Here is an 18,757-nt window from a genome sequence, read left to right on the forward strand (position 1 = left end):
GGCCAGACTCTACTCACCTTACTCTGGGAAGATGGGACTTGCTCTGCTGGTTGTCAGGTGCCTTGTTTGGTGAACTGGATGTAAGCAATGTGGCTTCCTTTCACAAGTTAACTGGACGCCTTGCTTCCCTCCAGCTCGCCTCTCTGGATCACAATCCGTGGGGACTGTGGATTTCTCCCTCTGACCCACCAGAGGTGCACGGGCTGCAGCAGCTGCCACTTGCTTTAATCTAGTAAGATGACCCTTCCCCTGCTTGAAGCTGGGTGTCACTCTGGGAAGATGGCTTCCCCAACAACCACAGGCCATTGGAGTTTCTGGTGGTGACCTGCAAACTGCTGCACATCTGAACAATCTTTGCTGCTCCATGGAGTCTCTCTTATTTCTATAGACTTTTCACTGAAAACTTTTCTCCAACTGCCCCTAGGAATGTGGATCCTCCCCTGTTTTTCTGGTATCTTGCCATGATCAAAATTCACATATCTTTTCCCTATTCAGCCATCTTGGAATCCTCCATTGAAATTTCTTTATAATTCCTTTGTCAACAACATAGAAGATCACAGTGAACAATTCTTGTCACAGTGGGAGTAAAATTCCACCAAGGAAGCTGCCTGTTATTTTATGATATTACTAGTTGTTTTCAGAGGGCATGTTCCCAATGTTTTTGTTTGGCTTTTGAAAATCTGTCTTTCTATACTTTTTTTTAAAGAATATGAATATTTCAGGCAAAAGGTTTAATATGGAAATGGAGAAAATATATATACTTAATGTTTTATTAGATACTGTGTGTGTATGTATATATACATGCATACATACATACAAACATATAATACCCAAGGGGCATTGCTTTTGATGTTTCAAACATTGTCTTGGAATTATTTACAGTTTCAGTTTATCCATGGGCCTATAAGAAGACGTTGTCTAAATGTAATTTAGCCCTCTTGTTTCTACTGCCAGATGAAGATAATGATGCAGAATGCCAGTTTTCTGAGAAGAGATAGGTTAAATTTCACATCAATCATTAAAAACTCAATTTAACAAAGAATAAGTGAGCACAATTACTCTTGTTTTAACGGCCTTCAGAAGATCCTTGTTTTCATTTTTTTTTTTTTTTTTTTGACAGGCAGAGTGGACAGTGAGAGAGAGACAGAGAGAGAAAGGTCTTCCTTTTTGCCGTTGGTTCACCCTCCAATGGCCGCCGCTGCAGCCGGCGCACCGCGCTGATCCTGGCAGGAGCCAGGAGCCAGGTGCTTTTCCTGGTCTCCCATGGGGTGCAGGGCCCAAGCACCTGGGCCATCCTCCACTGCACTCCCTGGCCATAGCAGAGAGCTGGCCTGGAAGAGGGGCAACCGGGACAGAATCCGGCGCCCCAACCGGGACTCGAACCCGGTGTGCCGGCGCCGCAAGGTGGAGGATTAGCCTATTGAGCCACGGCGCCGGCTCTGTTTTCATATTTTTAAAATTAATCATTCAATATCAGAAAAATATGGGCTGTGGCTCTCTCCTGGGGACCATTGTTCTACAATCAAATTCATATCATGTTGTTTTGCAAAGGAAAGCTTTAAGATTCAGAGAAATTTGAATTTCCCCTGTATTATCTTGTGTTCTACAACTATCACTTTAGCAGTCTTCCCTCTCAGAGATTATTTTATCACTGAAAGTAAATTTATCAGATTTTAAAAGTTATTTATTGGAAAGGTGGAGTGAGAAAGACACACAGAAACAGATCTTCCATCTGCTGGTTCCCTCTCCAAATGGCCAGCATAGCCAGGGCTGAGCCTGGCTGAAACCAGGAGTGAGGATCTCTGTTCAGGTCTACCAAGTGAGTGGTGAGGTACCACGGGGTTGAGCCACCATCTATGGCTGGCTAGGTACATTGGCAGTAAGTTCTTTCTGTTGGAAGGCAGGGGTGGGGCTTCTTCCCAGGTGCTCACATATAGTACACAGGTATTCCAAACAGGGGCTTAGGCTATTGTGCCACAACCTGTTCCTCCAAATTTATTGATCTTAAACCTTGAGCATCTTTCCATTGTTTGGTAAAGAAGAGTCTGTACTTCTGATATTGCTACTTGAAGATTTGCAATAAGCCACTCATTTTGCTTTTCATTGAGGTCCTCTTACTGAGTGTAGGCAGTCATCAAGCCATAATCATTCTATTCATTTTCGTGAGAACCTCTCTTTAAAAATAAGCAAATGTTTTCTATTAAGTTTTCCAGGCACTTGAGTTTAAGAATGTGTTTTCTTATCAGTGGAAAATGAAAAAAAGAAAATAACTTGCATATGTTCCTTACAGGCTAGACCAGAGGTCAGAAGTGACTAGTGCTAATTCTGATGCTGACTTTGAGTTGCATGAAATGTTAGGCAAGCCCCATCACTTCTTCACATTGTTTTGTCCAATTTGTAATATTGGAGTGTTTGTTAAATGGCAAAAATGGGTTATGTGGAAAGCAGTGGAGGATTTAGAAATTGAGCTGTGTGACAGGAATATTTTACTTCCACTTATTGTAAGATTCAAACTATTTTCCCTGGTCTGTGAATCTCTTGCACTTTTTACTCTTTTTTTTTTTTTTTTTGACAGGGTGGACAGTGAGAGAGAGAAACAGAGAGAAAGGTCTTCCTTTGCCATTGGTTCACCCTCCAATGGCCACCACGGCAGGCGTGCTGCGGACGGCACACTACGCTAATCCGAAGCCAGGAGCTTCTCCTGGTCTCCCATGCAGGTGCAGGGCCCAAGCACTTGGGCCATCCTCCACTGCACTCCCGGGCCACAGCAGAGAGCTGGCCTGGAAGAGGGGCAACCGGGACAGAATCCAGTGCCCCGACCGGGACTAGAACCCGGTGTGCCGGTGCTGCAAGGCAGAGGATTAGCCTAGTGAGCTGCGGCACCGGCTTAGTTTTTGCTCTTGATTGTTCTGGGTCTTCATTGACTACTCCTTCCTCCTGGACATTATTTTCCAATCATGCTGGCCTTTCTCTGCAACCATGGGACCATTTCATGGAAGATACATCATACTAATTGGGTTTGCTAACAAAAAATTATTTCACATAGGTGGCAACAAACATTTGGGGGAATAGTAGGTATGGTAAGTTATAGAGTTTGAGACAGAATATAGAGAGCCTCTAATGGTAAATTGAAAAGTTTTAGGTTTTTCCTTTCATAGGAGATGCTGCTGTGTGTGCTAAATTCTGCATAAAAAAGACTGCAATGTATAATTCTAATATATCTCTTCAGTCCAAAGCAGTGGGAGATGGTAAAGAGCTAAGATGAATACAGATTTGTTTTCTTTAAAAATTTCTGTTTTCCAACAGTGAATTTAGAAAATTTAGCAGATATTTTACAAAAATCTAAAGTTTCATAGCTTGATATTCCTTTTGAATAATACATGAAATGGTGAAATATTTAACTGCAATCACTTCTCTCCTGATTTATATGCTACTACTTTCATGCAGTATAGCTTTACATTTGTCTTACTTTTGTCCCTGCAAGATATGATCCTTAAATTCTTTTCTATAGGCAACCACTACATATTTTGCTCATTTTTTTCAGTTAGTATACTTTGTTGATTAGAGATAGACTAACTCTGAAAGACTTATCTAAATATGGATAGATACCCAGTTTATTCAGTAGTTGAGCCGCAATAAAAACAACAACAAAAATTGTTTGATCTCCCTGTGCCTTACCTTGCCTGATTGCAAAATGAGATTATTAGATTTACTTGATGGAACTTTTTGTATGAAATAAATGCTTATAGAAAAAAAGTTAAGGACAGTCTCTGTCATAAATTAAGAATGAAACAAGTTACTCTCACTTTGCTTTTTGCATTTCACAGCTTACCTTTCCAATTACTTTGTTCCCTTTTGATAATTTTCTCAGTGAGAATTTATTTTTTGAAAACTTTTAATTTTTGACTAAGTGAAAGAGGTTACTTCTGTCATATTTTAAAGACATTTTCAATGGGTCTAGGATAGTAGGTTATGAACAGAAAAACTTAAGACAAATGTAACAATTTGTGTGAGCGAAGAATGTTTCATGGCCAGGTAGTTCTTACATGTAAGGGAGGTTTGGAGAGCTTGGCCATAGCACTGTGGGCGATGAACTTTTAAACAGGGTGAACAGAGAAGTGAAGTAGAAAAAGTACCTGATTGGCTTCAGGTAGGGATTTGCTGGGTTGGGATTTGGTGTGTTGAGGCATATTCCCTATTTGCATAGGGTCTAATTGGAGGTGTCTGGTTGTATAACCCATCACCTATCTGACTATTTGTGATAGACTGGGGCTCATTATTTTTTTTCAAGTCAGTTACAAAGAATGTTTCCAAATTCAGTTCTGATTTGCTTATGTCAGAGCTCAAGTTAGAGATGACCTCAAGCCAATGGCTTTCTTATCTTTTTCATGAAATAGTTATTTCCCCATAATGCATTCTTCATTTTTGATCCCTGTTTCTTGTTTTTGTTTTTTTTTTTTAATGTATTTATTTACATTGAGGGAGTTACAGAGGGAGAAACAGTGATCTTCCATCCACTGGTTTATTCCCCAAGTAGCCACAATGGCCAGTGCTGGACCAGACTGAATCCAGGAGCCAAGAATTTCATATGGTTCTCTCATGTGGGTGTAGGGACTCAAACACTTGGGCCATCCTCTGCTGCTTTTCTCAGGACATTTGCAGGGAGCAGGACACGAACCAGTGCTCTAATGGGGTTCTGGAGTTGCAGTTGGTAACCTTACCCTCTATGCCAAAGTTGGCCCCTTGATCTCAAATTCTGGAACTAAAATTCAATTTAGAATCTGTTTTTTCCTATCTATAAATAATTCACACTTGTCTCTGGATGATTTTTGCCTTTTTTTTTTTTGTTCTACATTTTCACTGTGCTATACCGAGGTGTTAATTTCTTCTTGGATTCTTTTTTTTCTGGTTTCTCTGAATTTCAAATTAGCATCTTTAATGAGTTCTGGAAAATACTTGAAATTATTGCTCTCTTCCCGTATTGCTTTGAAACATTGTCTTCCTCAGAAATCTGATGAGGAACATGAAGACATTTTCACTGAGTACTCCATTCTATTTATCACTTGCCTTTCTGGGATGCTTTCTAGGTTATTTCTTAAATTATTGCTTCCTTATAGTGTCAATTTCTTATTTTTAAAAACTGTGTGTATCTGTGTCTGTGTCTGAAAGTCAAATACTGAAGGTTTGTGTAGGTCTGCTCCTGATATTTATTGTTTATGTTGACTCACTCAGTAGATTGTTTTCCTGTGTGTTTTGTGAATATTGACCATGAATTTTTTCCCTACCAAATATTCTTTTCTCATTTTGTCCAATCCTGCAGTTGAAGACTGAGGTTTTTTTTTTCCTGCTCTTTTTTTTTTTTAAGATTTATTTAGTTATTTATTTGAAAGTCAAAGCTGCACACAGAGAGAAGGAGAGGTAGAGAGAGATAAAGGTCTTCCTTCTGCTGGTTCATTCTCCAACTGGCTGCAATGGCTGGAGCTGTATCAATCCAAAGCCAGGAGCCAGGATTCAGGAGCTTCTTCCGGGTCTCCCACATGGGTGCAGGGACCCAAGGACTTGGGCCATCTTCCACTGCTTTCCCAGGCCATCGAAGAGAGCTGGATCAGAAGTGGAGAAGCCAGTCTTGAAATGGTACCCATATGGGATGTTGGTACTGCAGGTGGTGGCTTAGCCTGCTATGCCACAGTGCCGCCCCCTTTATTTTTCATTTTATGGAGTATCTGGGGAGATTTCTGGAATCTTACACATTTAGAGAATTCTAGTAAAGCAGCCACCATAGGCTTTGATTGGTACCTTCAATCTCAGAGCAACCATGCATATTGGCTTAATGTTTACTGCAATTTAGGAAGTGAACTAACAGTGAAAGTTGTCTTCACTTCTCAGATGGTTACTTTTTACCTAGGTTTGGCTTCTAATGATTTTTTTCCCTTGGTAACTAGATTGTTTGATTATGGAAAATATTTTGTATTATTTTCTATATTTGTTTTAAGAAGAAAATTTAGCCATGACACAGTCTTCCAAAATTACCAGAGAAGGAAATCCATCACTCGGTCATGGAACCAAACTCTGAGTCCCACTACAACCCAAGGGCTTTTAGAATGATGAACTATGATCTGTCTTTACCCTGTCCTACTGTCAGTCACTAGGAGGTGGGAATCAAGAATTATTTTGGGTCCCAGGTTCCCATACTCATTAAATGCAATATTGAGCATGAAATAATCTTTACCATAGTTTTGGTCTACTTTTGTGTTTTAAATAAAATTATAAAGTCGACTTGTAATCTCAGAAAAACCAGTGCTGCTCCAACTTGAATCATTGCTGTACTGTGTTTTACAGTGGAAGGTTCTGATGAAATAAAAAATAGTTCTTAAATTAAAAAGATGAAAACAACAGTTTTCCACTATGCTTAACTACACAGTATAGAAAAACATGTTGAAGAATATTTGTAAAATGTATACATATTGTGAGCCCAGTCTTCCATCTGTATCCTATAGCACTTTATCAGGACACAAAACTGTCATTTATTTTGTTGTGATACACAGCATCATAATTCAATCTAGTTATACGTGAAAGCCAGAATTCTGACTACCCTACCTCCTGACAAGCTGTTTGGACTTCAAGGGATATATGACAGCAACCATAAGAAAAATACACATTCCTTTTTTATTTCTGCTATATCTTCTGTCGTGTTTTATTATCTATTGTTTTGTCCGGGTACATTAGGCTAGATAATGTCAAAGTTTGTTTTATGTTCCTCTTCTGTGGGCCCAAGCGAACCTACTCAGCCCTTTACGGGTGTCTTTCAAGCAAAAGTGCCGCTAGTTCCTACAGAGAGTCAAGGTTGGGGTGGAGATAGGATCCACAGAAGAAATGATACTGTAGCATTTTATTCCCTGCACTAAAATTTATGTTGAAGTCTCTCATATTGTAGTTTTGTCACATGCAAATTACAATAGCAAATTCTACTCTTCTAACTTGCCAGAGTAACTAACATCTTTATTAGCTCTGTAAATTGAAGTAATTCATAAACCAGAAGATGTTCATGGTTAAGTAAGCTAAGCTCTATACTATTCACTGTTTATAAGTTGCATGTTTCTGAGATTCCATTGTGTCTATTCTTGGTGTGGGTTGTCCGTATTGTTGCAGTCATGTAAGTCAAATAAAGATTTTGGAGATCACAGATACATGAGGGCACTGACAGTGAGGGCATTGGACTTCATTACCTACAAAAATGCCTTGGATAAAGTCGCTAAGATAAGTGAGTTAGAAAGTGCTGTAATTTTATGTATGTGAGAGAGAACTCTTTAAGAATAACTTAAAAAAAACCTTCAAAGATGCTGCATTTATACTACTTCACGTGTTCTCTACTACTTTAAGGAAATTTATCATATCTAATGCAGTACAGGCATGATTCCTATACTAATGATTGACATGATGCTCAGATAAAAGCAAGAATTTCACTACCACAATCTTCATAATCAGCAAAAGTATCCCTATATAATAAAATTTGCCAAATAATATGGCATTAGTCATACTAGTTCAAAGTGTGCATTTAGCCTAGTGGTGAAGGTATGCATGTCACATAACGGAGGCTTGAGGAGGCAGTGTTGATGGCACAAGTCAGTGTGTTCTTGTCATTCACATGGGATTACGTTCCCAGCTTCCAACTTGAGCTCCTGCCTAGCCCCTGCCCTTGTGGACCACTGGGGAGTGAACCAGCAGATGGAATGGCGTTTTCTTCCTCTCTCTCCCCACAGCACTCCTCTCTCCCCCCGCCTCCATCTCTTTTTCCCTTCCCTCTCTCACTCCTTCGCTTCTCAAATTCTGTATCTCAAATAAATCATATTTTTAACACTGAAGTTCAATTGCAACACTTAAAGTATATAGGTATGAATTATTTTTATGAATTTTTTGTTAATATGGTACCAATCCCATTTTCATCAGATAGGAGGGGTTCTGTGGGTTTTTGGACATTGCTTTTGAATTCTATAGGAAAAGACGTAATTTAAGGTTTAACAATATTATTTTTTTAAAAAAGATTGATTTATTTATTTGAAAGTCAGAGTTACACAGAGAGAAGGAGAGGCAGAGAAATATTCCATCCAATGATTCACTCCCCAATTGGCCACAGCAGCCGGAGCTGTGCTGATCCGGAGCCAGGAGCTTCTTTCAGGTCTCCCACGCGAGTGCAGGGGCCCCAGGACTTGGGCCATCTGCTACTGCTTTCCCAGGCCATGGTAGAGAGCTGGATTGGAAGTGGAGCAGCCGGGACTTGAACCGGTGCTCATATGGGATGCAGGCGCTGCAGGCAGCAGCTTTACCTGGTATACCACAGTGCCAGCCCCAGCAATATTATTTTTTTAAAGATGTATTTATTTTAAAGGCAGAGTTACAGAGAGGCAGATGCAAAGGCAGAGAGAAGAGGTCTTCTATGCACTGGTTCACTTACCTAGATGGCCACAATGGCTGGAGCTGCTCTGATCCAAAGCCAAAAGCCAGGAGCTTCTTCTGGGTCTCCCACGCGGGTGCAGGGGCCCAAGGACTTGGACTATCTTCTGATTTCCCAGACCATAGCAGAGAGCTGGATCAGAAATGGAGCAACCAGGACTCAAACCAGCACCCATATAGGATGCCTGTACTGCAGGTGGTGACTTTACCCACTGTGCCACAGCGCCGGCCCCTTAACAGTATCCTTAACCTTGTTTTGTCTTTTACTAGCTGTTTGAGTTTGTAAAAGTTAAATTAGTGGAAATAGTTGTAAAGTTGGGTAGGAAGAATAACTTCTTTAAAAAAAAAAAGACAGGAGAGGAAAAGTGTGCATCCACTGGTTGGCTGCCCAAACGCCTGCAATAGCCTGGGCTAGGTTTGGACCAAGCTGGGAGCCAGGAACTTCAAGTCTCACATTTGGATGGTGGGGACCCAAAAGCTGCGCCATGATGCCTCAGTGAGAAGCCAGACTGAGAAGCAGAGCTAGGACCTGAACCCAGGTGTGCAGACACGGTATGTAGGTATCCCACGTGTATTTTAACTGCTGGGCCAAATGCCCTTTTCAAGGAGAAATAGTTTCTAATTTCTAAAGCACCACATAGTAACTGGTTGACAGCATTTAATTACATATTTCAAAATAACCAAAAGAGAGGATTTTGAATGTTCCTAACAAAAAAAGTCATAAATATTTGAGGTGATAGAGTGCTGTTTATTCTGACCTGATTTTTACATATCCTAGGCATGTGTTGAAATATCACACTGTGCCACATAAATACATATAAGACCATTAAAAACTTAAAAATACATATTCTTTTTGACAGGCAGAGTTATAAAGAGAAAGGTCTTCCTTCCGTTGGTTCACCCCTCAAATGTTCGCCACAGTCAGCTGGCGTGCTGTGCCAATCTGAAGCCAGGAGTCAGGTGCTTCCTCCTGGTCTCCCATGCGGGTTCAGGGGCCCAAGCACTTGGGCCATCCTCCACTGCCTTCCCGGGCCACAGCAGAGAGCTGGACTGGAAGAGGAACAACCAGGACAGAATCGGCGCCCCAACCAGGACTAGAACCCGGTGTGCTGGCGCCAAAGGTAGAGCTGCGCCGGCCTTAAAAATACATAATAAAAAAAGATGAACTAAAAGTTATGTAGATGAAGTACTTAATACAATGCTTGCTGTTTATTTCATTTATTCCAGCTCTTTCTATCATTAGGGAAATCTAAGAGAGACTGCTTTTTTCCTTCTTGTTATCTCATACCAGATAATCTATTTACAAGACGTTCTAGTTTATTTGATTATTATCTATGAGGTATTCATTGAAAACCTCTTAAATGCCAGTAGTTCTTCATAATGTTATATCTACAAAGGTGAATGAAGCAAAAAATCCTTCCTTTCAGGAATACGACATGCCACTAAACAGAAAGACAATCAAGTGATAGACGAAGAACGTGATTTTAGGCTGTCATAATTGCTGAGCAGAAAAGTAAGCTTGGCAAATGGTAGGAAGATTAGTGATGGCAGGCGGGAGGGGCATTGCTGGGTTAAGGAAGGTGATCAGTAAAAGCCTCTTCAGTGGTTGACAGCCTCACCGTGTGCAAAGAGCCGATGAGACCCAGGCAGAGGGCTCACTGAGTACGTGGCACGTGTGAAGAGTGCCAAGAAAGTCAGCACGGGAATGGAGTGAGGCCAGACTGCTGGAAGATGAGATAAAAAAGCAAGGCAGGAGCTGTAACAGAAACCTCTCTCTGTGTGCACCTTCAACCCTCATATAAAAATAAAACTCACATGGCAGATTCCTATATGCAAATCTAGTAGAAGGATGAAAGCAAACGGCAACATACTATCACTTGATTTATTATATATAACACATGCTTAGGCCAATTAAAGAGATTAAAGTTAATAGTTTAAATACTTATATATGCAAACAACTTCACAGTGCATTTATTGAGTGCCCAACTAAAGGTCTACTTATTATGCATTACATACAATATTTGCAATAATTTAAGAAAAACATAACTAAGATTTTGTTCTATATATTCGTTTGAATATCATAGATGATAATAGGTCTATATGCTAAACATTGTAACAAGTACTTTTAAATACACTATTTTACTGTGTTTAAGCTATGGAGACCAAACATTAATTCCTTAAAAGTAATATGCATTTTGACTCACCCGTATACTCATACATTTAATCTCTTAGAAGATATATTTTCTACATTTCCCTGATGGCTAGTGATTCTGAGAACTTTTCCATGTGCTTCTTGGACATTTAAATTTCATCTATTGAAAAATACCTCTTCGTATTCTTTGCCCCTTTCTTAGCTGGATTTTTAAAAATTTATTTATTTGAAATTCAGAGTTACAGAGAGAGGAGAGGCAAATAGAGGTCTTCCATCTGATGGTTCTCTCCCCAGTTGGCCACAATGGCTGGAGCTGCACCAATCCAAAGTGAGGAGCTGAGAGCTTCCTTTGGGTCTCCCACACGGGTACAAGGGTCCAAGGATCTGGGCCATCTTCTACTGCCTTCCCAGGCTATAGCAGAGAGCTGGATTGGAAGTGGAGCAGCTGGGTCTCGAACTGGCGCCCTTATGGGATGCTGGCACTTCAGGTCAGGGCATTAACCCACTGTGCTACAGCGCCAGCCCCATTAACTGTATTTTTTGTGTTGCTGTTGTTAAGTTTCTTGAGCTCCATAAGTAGTCTGAATATTTTTTTTTTTTTGACAGGCAGAGTTAGACAGTGAGAGAGACAGAGAGAAAGGTCTTTCTTCCATCGGTTCACTCCCCCAAATGGCCGCTGTGGCCGGGACACAGTGCCGATCCGAAGCCGGGAGCCAGGTGCTTCCTCCTGGTCTCCCATGCGGGTGCAGGGGCCCAAGCACTTGGGCCATCCTCCACTGCCTTCCTGGGCCACAGCAGAGAGCTGGACTGGAAGAGGAGCAAGTGGGACAGAATCCGGAGCCCCAACCAGGACTAGAACCCAGGGTACTGGCACCACAGGCAGAGGATTAGCCTAGTGAGCCGTGGCGCCAGCCTATTCTCTAAATATTAATCCCTTGTTGTATACACAGTTGGCAAATATTCTATCACATTCCATCTGTTTCCTCTTCAGTGCACTAATTCCTTCCTTTGCTGTGCAGAAGCTTCTCAGCATGATGTAATTGCATTTGCCTATGTTTGTTTTTATTTCTTAGGCTTGTTTGTTCTTTACTAAAAAGTCTTGCCCTAGACCAGTGTCTTGCAGTGTTTCCCCTATGTTTGCCTATGTAATTTGATTGTTTTATGTCTTAAATTTAGATCAATAATCCATTGTATGCTGAATTTTGTTGCGGTGGATTTGTTTCTGAGAGGAAGAGCGTGGTGGGGGTAAGAGGTGAGGAGTCACCACACAGACCCCGGGAGTCAGGTGAAAGCAGGTCTGAGGCAAGCAGCCTGCAGACTGATTTATTTCTGTTGCTACAGCTGCTTATATAGCCAAGGCAGTCAATCTAGTCAAGGGGCGGTCTATGCCCTAACCAATCACAGCCTGTTGCCAGGCAGTTTCCAAAGCCATCCAATCACAGCCTGTTTTCAGTCAGGCTCTGTTGTCATGTGGTTTCTGAAGCCATCCAATCATGGCCTGTTCCAGGCAGTTTCTTTTGTCAGTGGCCATCTTGGCATGACCTTCTCACCTTCTCATTCCACCACAGAATTTTTTATAGAATATAAAGTTGTGGTCTAATTTCAAGCTTCTGCATGCGGAAATCCAGTTTTCTCAGCACTTTCTCCAGGGAGAGACTTTAGCTCATGTCTCAAAGATTAGTTGGTTGTTGATGCATGAATTAATTTCTGGTGTTTCTTTCATATTTCATTGTTCTCCATTTCTGTTTTTATGCCAGTATCAGGCTGTTTTGATTAAAATAGTCATGTAGTATGTCTTGAAATCTGGTATTGCAATGTCTCTAACTTTGATTTTATTGTTTAAGTTTGTTTTGGCTGTTTGAGGTAAAGGAAATGCAAATAAAAACCACAATGAAGTATCACCTCACTGTAGTCAAAATGACTATTAGCCAAAAATCAAAAATAACAAATGTTGGAGAGGAAATTGAGACAAAGATACTCAAATACACTGTTGCTAGAATGCAAATTGGTACAACCATTATGGAAAACAGTATGGCGAATCCTCAGAAAACTAAGAATACATCTATCATATGATCTAGCTATCCTATTCCTGTTAATACATCCAAATAAAATGAAGTAGTTACCTATACCTCCTTGTTCATAGAAGCTGAGGTCATAATATTTAAGATATGGAATCATCCCAGAATGTCAAACTGATGACTTGATCAAGAAAATATGGTTTGTGTTTATATACACACACACACACACATACATATACACACATATATATATATATACACACACACAATATTACTCAGCCACAAAAAGGAATGCGATCCTGTCTTTTGCCAAAAAAAAAAAAATGGATGCAACTGGAAATTGTTATGTGAAGTGAAATAACCTATACCCCAAAAGACAAATACCTCATGTTTTATCGTATTTAAATATATATATATATAGAGAGAGAGAGAGAGAGAGAGAGAATAACAATTGTTTGATATAACATGATTTGGTTTGTAATTATGATATTGCTTCACTGAATCATCAAACATATCATTATTAAATGGATTCTTTTGGTGGTAAAATATAATGTTGCAGTTGTATTTGAGAACAGAAAGAACTTGCCTGAAATACACACCTAACTACATTTCCTAATGGACTGTATGGCATCTTATCAGAGATGCCTTATCTGAATAGTGACTACAGCTGTCCCTTATCCCTTGTTACTCACTGTTGCTCTGCTAAGTTGTTCATCATATATTTTGTATTTACCATTGACCTTTCAATCCGTGTGTTCATTGCCAGTCTCCCAGTACTGTCTCACTTAAATGTGAGTTATCACCAATGACTTGACAAAAATTTTGCTGAAGGTCCCAACTTTCACCATCCTCATGAATCTATCATTTGATAACTCCATACCAATATTACACTTACTCTATCATGCTTATTTGCCTGTAATAATACCTGTGTGTGTCTATATGTATGTATGCATACATGCATGTGCATTTTCCTTAAATCATTCCCAGTGTATGGCATATACATGCTGTAAAGACATTTGCACTTTAAAGACAGCAGAAGACATTAGGGTATTGTACATAGAGAGGTTGCATGCATTGAAGCTCATCAAAAAAACTTTAGACAAATGTTATGAGCATTACCATTAAGAACTCACTAGTCAACAAAGGCTGATCTTATAATGGATGAAAAATTCACTAGCAGTTCTCATGAATCATAATTGTAATCCTGGCAACTTTAACTGTGGTTTATTGTACTGATTTTCTATTTTTTCCTCAATGTAAAAATCATAAAAATGCTTTAAACTGTAAAAATTAGTCAAGAGGTTATTTACACTTCAAATAGTATTTATTTCTTAAATTTACTCGGAAGGAAGAAAGATTAGGAAAACGATCCTTTGCATTGAGAAGTGGTTATGAATTAACCATTAAATGATAGAGTTCTCTTTCTAAAAAGATTTTATTTAAAGGAAAGAGTTAGAAGGGGTCTTGGTCTTCAATCCACTGGTTTACTCCTCAAAAGGCCACAGCAGCCAGGGCTGTGCTAGGCTGAAGTTAGGAGTCAGGAGCATCATCCAGGTCTCCCATGTAGGTGCAGGGGCCCAAGGACTTGGGCCTTGTTCTGCTGTCTTGATAAATGCCTTAGCAGAGAGCTGGATTAGAAGTGGAGCAGCCGGGACTCAAACCGGCGCCCATATGGAATGAGCAGCCTTGTAGGAGGCAGCTTAACCTATTATGCCATAACACTGGCCCCTAAATGTTAGGTTAAATATCACTAATGAAGAAGAAATCTAAGTTACAAGAGACCAAGTATTAATTTTAAAATGTAAATAAAATAAAATTAATTTTTCAGGTAGAAGATTAGTAACAAATCATTTCCTTTGATATGACTACATTAAATTACAAGCCCACAAGGGGCATAAAGTGCTTGTTTATATTTTTAAGATGTTTCCTAAAATATGGAGATAACTTAGATCCCTGAGTCCATTAGGAAGGACTAGGAACTACCAAAAAGATTATTTAAAAATCACTGATGCACTATATCATTGTTTCTGAAGTGAATCACATTTAGCCAAGATCATAGCTGACGTCTGAACATTTTCAAGCTACTTGTGGATTATTGAATTTTTAAGGTTTATTTATTTGAAGTGCAGAGTGATGGAGACTTCCCAGAGAGCTGCAACTGCCAGATGTGGTGGGCTGATGCCAGCGCTTAGGAACTCCATCCTGATCTCCCACATGGGTAGTAGTGGTCTAAGTAGTGGGGAAAATCTGCTGCCTTCCCAGGTGCATTAGCAGGAAGCTGGTTCAGAAACGGAGCAGCCAGGTCCCTAAGCAGCACTCTAATAAGGAGCCAGCATTGCTTGGGATGGCTTAATGCACTGGACCACAATGTTGGCCCCTGCATTATTATTTTATTAGAATTTGCTTTAGATATTTGTCAAAATCCTGCAGGAAGTTTATTATTAGAATTTTATGTTTATTGTGTCTTTCAGGAAAATGAAACCAAAGGATATTAATGTGCTACACTGCTTATTATAAAAATAGCATTAGACAAAAATATTAAATATTCATTAAAATCCTTATTTCCCTTAGGTTCCAGCTAGCAAAAGATGCTGAGAGAAATAACTCACCAAAAGGGAGAACTATATCCAGTACAGATAATCACAGGAGTTATAAGCAAGGGCAGTTGACATTAATAATTAAATGAGGAAAATTCCCTGTGGAGGTTTTGGTGAGCCACAGGCATAATGTGTAAAATCACTTGGCAAACTGATCGTTAGCTGTGTTCTATACCAAAGGAGTATATATCAAAGTAACTGGCTCCTCTACCCTATTTTTCTAGTCCAATAATTTGTCTAATAAATACAGCTATTATACTTTGTGAGTTAAAAAAACCATCCCCACTAGAACTTGATGTTTTTACTATCTGTAAGGGGATATTCAAAATAAATATTGTGATAGGCAAAGTTTATCACTTATACAAAGTTTTTGTGTTGTGCATCAAATGAATTCTGCCAAAAGCTGTACTATTTTTTGTCAATATCCAACCATATATTCACCAGACTTTTGCTATGAAAGTTATTTATCAGTTAGTAGATTTTTGCTTTGATTTGCATTTCCTTTTCTGTTTATTTTCTCTGTTTCTAAGAACTGTTGTCTATCTCGACAGGAAGCTCTTTAATGAAGACACATCAGAGCTGCTAAGCATACTGGAACACAGACTTCCAGTGACCAAGGATGGCTTCCTCCTGGAAACTCATTCTGTTCCTGTCAGTCACCGGGTGTCTTTCAGGTAAGCACCTGCCTAATTATTTGATTTTTCTAAGTGTAATACAACAAAAATACATGTAATTTTCCACTACAAAATATGCTCAGAGGATTATTTAAATAGATAGCAATGTTTACAGTTTTCAAATTAAGAACAAGAAAACAACCATTTTGCCTCTGTTAATATCACAAAACATCATATATATATCAATAAAATAAACATTATAAATGTTGGCAAAGTATTTACATCAAACTTTTTTATAATGTGAACATTGATACGTCAGAAGACTTGATGATACATATTAACATTCATATAAATATGTAATATATACCAGGTAATTCTAAATCTCTTATTATATCTTATTACATGCTAAATTTCATCATAGAGAAGCAGAATCATACCTTAGTCATTATATATGATATCATTTAAAGGCATTCCTGATGCATTGCATTTTTCTTGTTGGTCTCAGCTTCCCTGAGTTTTTTGGTCAAACTCATTGTTCTATATCTTGGGTGTAAATTAGATCTTTTATTCTGCAAAAGCAGTTTACATTCTTTGGAGTAATAATGTAATTAAAATGTAATGTGTCAGAGTTTATTTGGCTTCATTTTAAAGTGAAGAGAAATTGTGGCTGTGAGGGTAACATTTACAGCTTGATTGTATTTAATCAGTGCCTTTTTGTTGAATAAAATTAGGAATTGTGTAAGGTAAGAGAGCATCTAGAATAGAAATGCTGATAATTTTACAATAACAAAAGATTGTTCTTATTTATAAACATATTTTAATTCTTTGTGCCAATATATCCATTTAAGCATATAAGATTATTCAGTACTCTAGCAAATACTGGACATAAATATGTAACATATATATCCATGTGAAGACAATAAGATACAATTCTATTTTTGAAACCATGTATAATATAGAATATATACCTAAATAAAGATTAGGACATTCATATTACTTATATATCACTACAAATATGCTTAACTTTTATATGATATTCAACGAATTCTTGAACTATGCTAAATATATTTGAAGAAATTCATTCTCCTAACAATTTCCAAACAACTTAACTTTTCCTGTATTGTGTATCGTGAATAAACTGAATGCTTTAAATAAGGGCAGGTAGCTAAAACCAATGCGGAATAAGTAAGTGTAAATCCCTTTTAGAACCAGATTTTGGATTGTAATTTTGCAAGAGTTGTTCTTCAGTCTTTGTAGATGTTTCAGGATCTGTAAAATAACCCTGGTGTACTTGAACTATGTGTAGTCTTTCTGAGAGTCAAAAAAGTTACTTTACCTTACAGATTTTGCTTCAAAACCTTGTTTGAAATCTAGACAATTTTTATATACAGATATAAGTTTAATATTTTAATCATATGAATTACACATATTGAAATGTAATACCTACAACATACTTATATTTTAAATGCTTTTTAAAATATATCATAATTCCCTTCCTCATGTAATGTTAGCAATTAAATTACTTCAAAACAACAAACCAAATCATATTATTTGTATTAAATGTGAGATATAGTATTTATAGGTAAAACCGGATTAATCAGAAACATGACTGTTAGCATGAGGTCTCTGTAAGCTGGTATCTCTGACATGAAAAGGGAAATAATTTCAACCCTTTAAAAGTTAAATGGATGTGGCTCATCAATATTATGGTTGCTTAAAAAAGAAAAAAATCTTCAGATATTTTCTTCTATCTTAGGTTTTTCCTTTCTTTGCATTATTACTATCTTCCTTGCTGATGTCAATCTATTTCTTTTATAATGTTTTTCTCCTCTTGAACTCATATACTGATAAATGATGAAAGATAAAATGAAAGGCATCTAATCAGGTTTGAATTTCATCACACACAGATGGTTTTTTAGTTCTATTATGTTCTATGTGATGTTTTATTTAATTTTATCTAAAATAGAAATTTAACTGGGTTCCAGTGTTTCCACTTATTAATCTGCCAGTGTCAGATGGATGGGGAGTGGTAGCCTTTGAGCAATAATACCTCCAAATGCTGTTTTCTTGGACTGGGCAAACACTGTCCAAACAGTCACTGCAAAAGATATATTTCTCTCTGGTATGGAAATAGAAAAACCACTCAAACAGAGGCAGGGTCCATGATGACTAGATTTCAGGTTTGCAATGGAATCAGCTTCATCTTCTTTGCCTGGAGTAAATAAAACACTGAAAGATAGTAATAATTACACTGAGTTTGGTTGTGAGTGGCATTTAAATGTGATAGGAAAAGCAGAAAGAAAAGTTAAAATCAAAAGGATGTTTCTAATGGTTACATGGAATGTAATCTTTAGTCATCATACTTGCCTTTAATATGGATCAAGTGTATCAGTTATTTTTTAAAATGGGTTAATTTCATCTCTGTTATAGATTCTTAAACATTGATATTAGCAATGATCTGTTTTCAAGAATAATTGTATCAAAATCTTTCACCTTCACTTTTAACATCCTTTACTGGAAGTAAAGTTGATCTTCTGTTCTTAACTGAATGATACTTACATTTAATATTCAGCTCACTGTTTTTGTTATTTCATATTCTTTGGTTGTTGCTCTTGTATCTGAGTACACATGATAGGGCTTATTTGCACGTTGAGTGGAATGCTTTCTCTGAAAATGAGCATAATTATGCTGTAGATTCTGAGCACATCTTATGTTGCTCCTGTGGTTTGAACCAGCAAAGACTGATTGAAGAAAATGTGTGTGTGTGTGTGTGTGTGTGTGTGTAGATGGATTGTCTTCAGTGTATTTAAGAAATATAAAAGAAACTTGTACAGAACCCCGTGTTCTCAAAGTGGCTATTTTATTAATGAAAGGTTGTCAACTTGCCCAAGGACCTATAGCCTCATACTAAAAATAGATACATGA

At 38.2% G+C, this 18,757-nt stretch overlaps 1 protein-coding gene across 1 annotated transcript in view; it reads left to right on the top strand.

Annotated features, from left to right (window-relative positions):
* CNTN5 (contactin 5) overlaps window positions 1–18,757 on the top strand; it is a 1,373,625-nt gene that overhangs the window by 569,959 nt on the left and 784,909 nt on the right. Inside the window, exon 4 of the mRNA XM_051820359.2 lies at window positions 15,770–15,892. Within this exon, the coding sequence (XP_051676319.1) occupies window positions 15,838–15,892 (55 nt within the window). The 5' untranslated portion in view covers window positions 15,770–15,837. The remainder of the gene's footprint in view (window positions 1–15,769; window positions 15,893–18,757) is intronic.

The sequence above is a fragment of the Oryctolagus cuniculus genome, chromosome 1 (genome assembly GCF_964237555.1).
Source record: "Oryctolagus cuniculus chromosome 1, mOryCun1.1, whole genome shotgun sequence".
In the NCBI taxonomy this organism is placed as follows: Eukaryota; Metazoa; Chordata; class Mammalia; order Lagomorpha; family Leporidae; genus Oryctolagus; species Oryctolagus cuniculus.